This window comes from Mustelus asterias, chromosome 31, assembly GCF_964213995.1.
Source record: "Mustelus asterias chromosome 31, sMusAst1.hap1.1, whole genome shotgun sequence".
NCBI classification, from domain to species: domain Eukaryota; kingdom Metazoa; phylum Chordata; class Chondrichthyes; order Carcharhiniformes; family Triakidae; genus Mustelus; species Mustelus asterias.
In genome coordinates this window covers 1674854-1682968 of record NC_135831.1, presented here as the reverse complement: position 1 = coordinate 1682968, position 8115 = coordinate 1674854, and the positions used below count along the sequence as shown (strand labels likewise).

Here is an 8115-nt window from a genome sequence, read left to right as displayed (position 1 = left end):
CCTCAAATCCATAGCTCGGAGCACGGCGGGCACAGTGGGTTAGCGCTGCTGCCTCACAGCGCCAGGGACCCGGGTTCAATCCCAGTGGCACGGTGGCACAGTGGGTTAGCGCTGCTGCCTCACAGCGCCGGGGACCCGGGTTCAATCCCAGCGGCACGGTGGCACAGTGGGTTAGCGCTGCTGCCTCACAGCGCCAGGGCCCCGGGTTTCGATTCCCGGCCTCGGGTCACTGTCTGTGCGGAGTCTGCACGTCCTCCCCGTGTCTGCGTGGGTTTCCTCCGGATGCTCCGGTTTCCTCCCACAGTCCGAAAGATAAAGAACAAAGAACATTACAGCGCAGGAGCAGGCCCTTCGACCCTCCAAGCCTGCACCGACCATTCTGCCCCGACTGAACTAAAACCCCCTCCCCTTCCGGGGACCGTATCCCTCTAGTCCCATCCTATTCATCTATTTGTCATGATCGAATCTGCTCCCACTATCTCCCCCGGGTAGCGAGTTCCAGACACCCACCTCCCTCTGTGTAAAAAACTTGATGAGCAGGTTTGGTGGATTGGCCGTGCTAAATTGCCCCTTAGTGTCCAAAGATGTGCAGGTTAGGGGGATTGGCTCTAAAATCGGCCCCGCAGGTGGAGGAGGTGGTTAAGAAGGCGTATGGTGTGCTGGCCTTTATCAATCGAGGGATTGAGTTTAGGAGTCCGGGGATAATGATGCAGCTATATAAGACCCTCGTCAGACCCCACTTGGAGTACTGTGCTCAGTTCTGGTCGCCTCATTACAGGAGGGATGTGGAAAAGATTGAAAGGGTGCAGAGGAGATTTACAAGGATGTTGCCTGGATTGAGTGGCATGCCTTATGAGGATAGGCTGAGGGAGCTCGGTCTTTTCTCCTTGGAGAGACGAAGGATGAGAGGAGACCTAATTGAGGTGTACAAGATGTTGAGAGGCATAGATCGGGTGGACTTTCAGAGGCTTTTTCCCAGGGTGGAAATGGCTGCTACGAGAGGACACAGGTTTAAGGTGCTGGGGGGTAGGTACAGGGGAAATGTTAGGGGGAAGTTTTTCACACAGAGGGCGAGTGGAATCGGCTGCCGTCAGTGGTGGTGGAGGCGAACTCAATAGGGTCTTTTAAGAGACTCCTGGATGAGTACATGGAACTTAATAGGATGGAGGGTTATAGGTAGGCCTAAAAGGTAGGGATGTGTTCGGCACAACTTGTGGGGCCGAAGGGCCTGTTTTGTGCTGTAGTTTTTCTATGTTTCTAAAAAGAGTGGGGGCGAGGGGGGGGATGAAAAATGAAGAAAGTCAATAAAGAAATAAAAGGTTGAGAACATTAAAAAATATAAATAAAATAGAATGAAAACAAAGAGGTGGAGGTGAGGGAGAGCCAATGGTCTGAAGTTGTTGAATTCGATGTTGAGGCCGGAAGGTTGTAACGTGCCTCGCCGGAAGATGAGATGCTGTTCCTCCAGTTTGCGTTGAGCTTCACTGGAACATTGCAGCAGGGCCAAGGACGGACATGTGGGCATGGGGAGCAGGATCGTGTGTTAAAGCGACGGGGAGGTCAGGGTCCGGATTGCGTACAGACCGAAGGAGCTCAGCAAAGCGATCGCCCAGTCTACGCTCGGTCTCTCCGATATGGACGTTTCTGTGGCTATGACTCATCTTTCATTCCCTCCCCCTGCAGTATAAATATCTCCCACTTTCTCTGACAAAGGGTGGTCTGGGCTCGAAACGCCAGCTCTTTTCTCTCCTTACAGAGGCTGCCCAGACCCGCTGAGATTTTCCAGCATTTTCTCTTTTGGTTTCGCATTCTCCATAACCTGTTATGAAATATTTGTGTGTATTCATAGAATCTCTCCAGTACAGAAGGAGGACATTCGGCCCATTGAGGCTGCACCCACTCTCTGACAGAGCATCTTACCCAAGCCCCCTTCCCCACCCCATCCCTGTAGCCCTGTACATTTCCCATGGCCAATCCACCTAACCTGCACATCTTTGGACACTAAGGGGCAATTTAGCACAGCCAATCCACCTAACCTGCACATCTTTGGACACTAAGGGGCAATTTAGCATGGCCAATCCACCTAACCTACACATCTTTGGACACTAAGGGGCAATTTAGCATGGCCAATCCACCTAACCTGCACATCTTTGGACACTAAGGGGCAATTTAGCACAGCCAATCCACCTAACCTGCACATCTTTGGACACTAAGGGGCAATTTAGCATGGCCAATCCACCTAACCTGCACATCTTTGGACACTAAGGGGCAATTTAGCACAGCCAATCCACCTAACCTGCACATCTTTGGACACTAAGGGGCAATTTAGCACGGCCAATCCACCTAACCAGCACATCCTTGGACACTAAGGGGCAATTTAGCACAGCCAATCCACCTAACCTGCACATCTTTGGACACTAAGGGGCAATTTAGCACAGCGAATCCACCTAACCTGCACATCTTTGGACACTAAGGGGCAATTTAGCACGGCCAATCCACCTAACCAGCACATCCTTGGACACTAAGGCGCAATTTAGCATGGCCAATCCACCTAACCTACACATCTTTGGACACTAAGGGGCAATTTAGCACGGCCAATCCACCTAACCTGCACATCTTTGGACACTAAGGGGCAATTTAGCATGGCCAATCTACCTAACCTGCACATCCTTGGACACTAAGGGGCAATTTAGCATGGCCAATCCCCCTAACCTACACATCTTTGGACACTAAGGGGCAATTTAGCATGGCTAATCCACCTAACCCGCACATCTTTGGACACTAAGGGGCAATTTAGCACGGCCAATCCACCTAACCAGCACATCCTTGGACACTAAGGGGCAATTTAGCATGGCCAATCCACCTAACCTACATATCTTTGGACACTAAGGGGCAATTTAGCATGGCCAATCCCCCTAACCTGCACATCTTTGGACACTAAGGGGCAATTTAGCATGGCCAATCCACCTAACCTACACATCTTTGGACACTAAGAGGCAATTTAGCACGGCCAATCCACCTAACCTGCACATCTTTGGACACTAAGGGGCAATTTAGCACGGCCAATCCACCTAACCTGCACATCTTTGGACACTAAGGGGCAATTTAGCACGGCCAATCCCCCTAACCTACACATCTTTGGATTGTGAGTGATGATTTGAAGGAATGGACCCTTCAGCCCGTCTAACGGTCTTTCCCTCTTTTTGTCTTGTGCTTCCTCGGCAGGTGCGAAGGCAAAATGGCTTCCGGCTTTGAGGTGGTGGATCGAAGTCATTGCAAGGTTCTCCTTCACGAACTGAACGAGCAGCGGATACAAGGCATCTTCTGTGACGTGACCATCGTGGTGCAGGACAGCAAGTTCAAAGCCCACAAGAACATCCTGGCGGCCTTCAGCCGTTACTTCAAGGAGCTGCTGGCCAGCCAGGGCCTCTGGGCCATGGAGCCGGTGTTTGAACTGAGGGAGATGAAGGCCGAGATCTTCGCCAAGATCCTCAACTTCATCTACAGCTCCCGGGTGGTGGTGGAGAGGCGGGAGGAGGCGGATGACCTGGCGAGCGCCGGACACCGGCTGGGGATACACTTCCTGAAGGAGCTGCTCGACGTCTCCCCTCAGACGGGAACCTCTGACCATCGGCTGCCCTCCTCAGTGCAGTCCTCCCTCTCTCAGTCGCCCGACCCTCCTCGGGTGCCCGCCAAAGAGGGCCACCACCGCAGCCGGGACTTCCAGGACGACGTGCCGCTCGGACTGTGGCCCAGAGACTCGCCGTTCCCCCCAGACGCTCTGGTGGGCCCCACCTTCCCCATCGACCTGACAGCGCCCGCCAGTCAACGGCGTCCCGGCGAGGCGGACAGGCCTCTCCCGGCCGCCTACCGATCCCCGAGCCCCGAGAGCGGCGCAGACCACCCCGCGGAACATTCCGGCTCGGAACGGGAGGGGAGCGAACCCCGGCCGCGGCGAGAAGGCTGCGAGATCCGTGCCGATGATTGTTCCTCGCTCGACGGCCTGTTCCAGGCGGACTTCCTGAAGGGAGCCTCTCGAGACGCGGCGGAGGAGGTCCACGAGGCGGCCAAGAGACTTTACACCCTCAGCACCGCGGCCTTCCGCGGCCTGGGGTTCAACGTGGAGGAATCGGCCAACCCCGTCGTCGTCCCCCCACCGCCGAAGGAGCCCGCAGCGCCGGCGGCGGAAGAACCCGGCGCGGCCTGGGTCCAGCCGCCGGTTCCCGGCTCGCCGGAAGAGGAGGCGGGGAGCGTCACCGAAACCCTGACCACGCCCTCCGCCGGTTACCGGCCCGGCGTCCTGTCCTGCGGCCTCTGCGCCCGCTCCTTCAGCACCGTCGCCGCCCTGAGCCTGCACAGCAAACTCCACCGGCCCGGCAAGGCCCTGAGCTGCCGGCACTGCCGCAAGTCCTTCGTCCACGTCAAGAGGCTGCACACCCACCAGACCCTGTGCCGCCGGTCCGACGGGGCCCGCTCCCCGGGGGGCCGCAGGAGGAGCCTGACCGGGCCGGGGCCTGGGGGGGAGGAGGAGGAGGGGGAGGAGGGGGAGGAGGCGGAGGAGGGGGAGGAGACCTCTCCACCCCGGCTGCCAACCCTGGACCTGCTGTTGGCGGAGAGCGGCGGCGGGGCGGGGGGACGGAAACTGGGGGCCCTGTCGCGCATCGACCCCCTGACCGAGGAGGAACACTTCATGAAGGTGATAGACGGGCACCTTCTCTACTTCTGCGCCGTCTGCGAGCGCTCCTACGTCACCCTGTCCAGCCTCAAGCGCCATGCCAATGTTCACTCCTGGCGCCGCAAGTACCCCTGCCGCTACTGCGACAAGGTCTTCGCCCTGGCTGAGTACCGAACCAAGCACGAGGTCTGGCACACGGGCGAGAGGCGCTACCAGTGCATCTTCTGCTGGGAAACCTTTGTCACCTACTACAACCTGAAGACCCACCAGAAGTCCTTCCATGGCGTGGACCCGGGCCTCACCATCAGCCAGAAGACCCCCAACGGGGGCTACAAGCCAAAGTTGAACGCTTTCAAGCTCTACCGCCTGCTGCCCATGCGCTCCCAAAAACGACCCTACAAGACGTACAGTCACACCGTGTCGGCAGAGTTGCTGAAGTTCGCCCAGAGGGCACCCCTGCCCGACAACGACTTAGCCACTTTATCCCAGCCCCCGCCTGCCAAACACGACCAGGGTGAGGGCCCGGACGAGGGGCGGCACAGCCCCGAGAGACAGGCGGCCCCCTCGGTTCCGGATACCCTCCGCGGGCCGCCGCCAGGGGAATCTCCGCCGCTCCCCGTCCGGGACGGTGGCTCGCCGCGGCGTGGTTTCTCCGGCTGCCGGGCCGCCGCCATGGCGGCGTCCGGGGAGGGCCCGCCCCCCCAGCCTCCTCCTCCCCCCGCCTCCTCCCTCTTCCCCGCCCCCGAGGGGGCCGCGGCGGCCCCCTCCGTCATCACCTACGGCCGCCCGGCTCCCTCGGTCATCGTGCACAGCAACGCCCTGCTGCCAACGCTCCCCCAGCGCGCGCAGTCCTCGGTCATCGCTTACAACGGCAGGTGCCCCCGGGGGGAGGAGGAGGAGGAGGAGGGGGTGGGCGCGTCCGCACGCCAGCCCTGCGAGGCCCCGCCCTCGCCCCCCGGCCGCCCGGCCAAGAGGCCGAGCTCCAGGGACCCCCCACCGCCGGAGAAAGCCACCAGTGCCTGCCCAGCCACCGCCAACCAAAGACACCAACGCCAGAAGGAACCCAGGAGCCAGAAGCCAAAGAGGCACCTCTTGTTGCCAGCCAGGGGCAAGGCGGTGACCTACGTGGCCAAGCCCGCCTGCGCGGGCGCTGCCGCCGAGAGCAGGGGCGCCCCCCTGTGCCAGATCACCATGCGCATCGGCGAGGAGGCCATTGTCAAGAGGAGGATCTCCGAGTCGGACCTGATCCGGGACAAGGATGGTGGCGGCAAGGGGAGGAGGAGGAGCGAGGGATCCCAGACCGGGGGGAAGAGGAACGGCCCCGAGGGGGAGGCCGGAGGGTCCCGGCGGAGGAGCCACTACTTCCTGGGCAACGAGTCGGGCGAGGAGGTCAGCGACAACGACATTGATGACAACCTCTGGCGACCATACTACTCCTACAAGCCCAAACGTCGGCCGGGGGGCTTCCACAAGACGAAGAAATCGGGCTGGAGGAGGAAGCTCCGGTATCGGCACTCTCCCCGCTGGCTCCAGAGAGCGGCCAAAGGCCCAGATCGAGAGGAGCGACCGGAGCCCATGGACTGCCGCCCCCCAGAGCCGGACGAAGACCAAGATGGCGGCCAGCAGCTGGCGGATCCCTCCCAGCCTGGCTGCTCCTCATCCTCCAGCCCCGTGACCCCCCGCCAGGGCGCCCAGGGGGCCTTCACCTGCCCCGCCTGCGGAGAGGAGTTCTCAACGCTTCGGAGCCTGCGGAAGCACGGGGAATGCCACCCGGAGTCCGGCCAGCCGGCCTGCCGCTCCTGCGACGGGTCCTTCGGCCTGGTCAAGGGGCCGCGCAAGCCTGAGGAGACGCACGGCGGCCACGGGCTCTGGCCCCCGCCGCCCCCACCCGCCGCCCCGCCCCAGGAAGCCCCCAGGCCGCCCCCGCCCCACGGGGACGCCAGGAGAGCGGCAGGCCGGCACGCCTGCGCCCACTGCCCCAAGACGTGCAAGACCGCGGCGGCGCTCGGGAGACACCAGAAGCGGCACCTGGCAGGGCAGAGGCCGGGGGCTCCTGGGACGGGCCAGGGTCAAAATGGCGGCTTGACCTCGGAGACCTTTGGACAGCTGGAGAGGGCGTCCCGAGGCGCCCTTCGCCCTTCGACCCCCGAAGAGGAGGAGGAGGATTGCTTGCCAAGAGGGGACAGGAATGGAGTCACCGGGACACCGAGCGCGAGCGAGGGAGAGAACCTCAAGTTGCTTCAGAGAAAGGACCACCTGCCAACCATTACACCTTACACCGAAGTCTGTTCCAGCGGGGCGAGGGTCCCGGAACCCGAGATGTGCCCCTTGCTCCACCACGCCCAGAATCCCACCCACCTCCCCGGCAGAGAGACCCCGGGGCAGGAACTGGCGGGGCCAACGGGCATTCCCCTAGGTCCGATGCACCAGTTGATGTTGGCGCAGGGCGCGGAATCTCGCAGAGCAGAGACGCCGGTGTCGCGGGGAATCTACTCCGACGACACCACCGGCGGTGCCCCCCAGGAGCAAGAGGTGTTGCCGCTGACCTCCAGGGTCACCGGGGGGCAATGCGTGCCCGGCCCGCCTGCCACGGAGGGCGAGGCCCAGGACGGGATGGCGATGCCACGTGCCGAGGACGACGGGGAAGGTTTGCCGCTGAGGGACGCTGGCGACGAGGTCCGGGAGTTCCACACGCTGGAGGCTATGGGCGCCCGAGAGGCGGCGGGTTTCGAGGAGAGCGGGCACGGCCTGGAGCTGGCCAGGGACTCGGAATACCCCGCCCAGGAGTACCCCCTACCCTTGCTGACCAGCGGAAACTGCCGCCTGCAGACCGGCCTCGAGGGCAAGGCCCTGGCTTTCCACCCCGGCGCCTCCCGCTTCAAGGAGGGGGGCGAAGACCTGAGCAAGGTGGCCTTCTACCAGGACCCCTACCAGCTGGTGTACGGCCACCAGCTGCTGGCTGGCGCCTACCCCTACAACTTTGCCCACATCTCGCCCCTGCCCGTGGCCCTCAACATGGTGATCCGGGACGAGAAGGGGCAACAGCTGCCCCTCCTGCACCGAATGTTCGTCTACCCCCCCACCACCCCGTGCCGGGACGAGGCCGCCCCGACCCTCCTGGCCCCCCCGCCCCCCCCACCGCTGGGCGCCGCGGGCAACGGCAGCCGTGACGACGCGGCCCGCGAGCTGTTGGCCGGCGAGAAGGGGACGTCGATGTACTGATTGACCCCTGACCCCACCCCGCACCCCGCCGGGAGAGGGGGAGGAGGGGGAGGAGGAGGAGGAGGGGGTCGGGTGGGAGGGGAAGCCAGTCTTAGTACCGCAGATGTAGCCCCTCGTTCACCCCCCCCCCACCCCCCCCCCCCCCCCACCACCACCCCCACCCTGGCCAGGCTATTGCACTATCAGGCAGAGTAAGGAGGGGGTGGGGCGGGGGCTGA

General features: G+C 62.1%; 1 protein-coding gene across 1 annotated transcript in view; it reads left to right on the top strand.

Annotated features, from left to right (window-relative positions):
• LOC144481637 (zinc finger and BTB domain-containing protein 4-like) overlaps nt 1-7904 on the top strand; it is a 91288-nt gene extending 83384 nt beyond the window's left edge. Inside the window, exons 3-4 of the mRNA XM_078200771.1 lie at nt 3226-4506; nt 4588-7904. Of these exons, the coding sequence (XP_078056897.1) occupies nt 3239-4506; nt 4588-7897 (4578 nt within the window). The 5' untranslated portion in view covers nt 3226-3238 and the 3' untranslated portion in view covers nt 7898-7904. The remainder of the gene's footprint in view (nt 1-3225; nt 4507-4587) is intronic.
• Nucleotides 7905-8115: the final 211 nt, after the last annotated feature.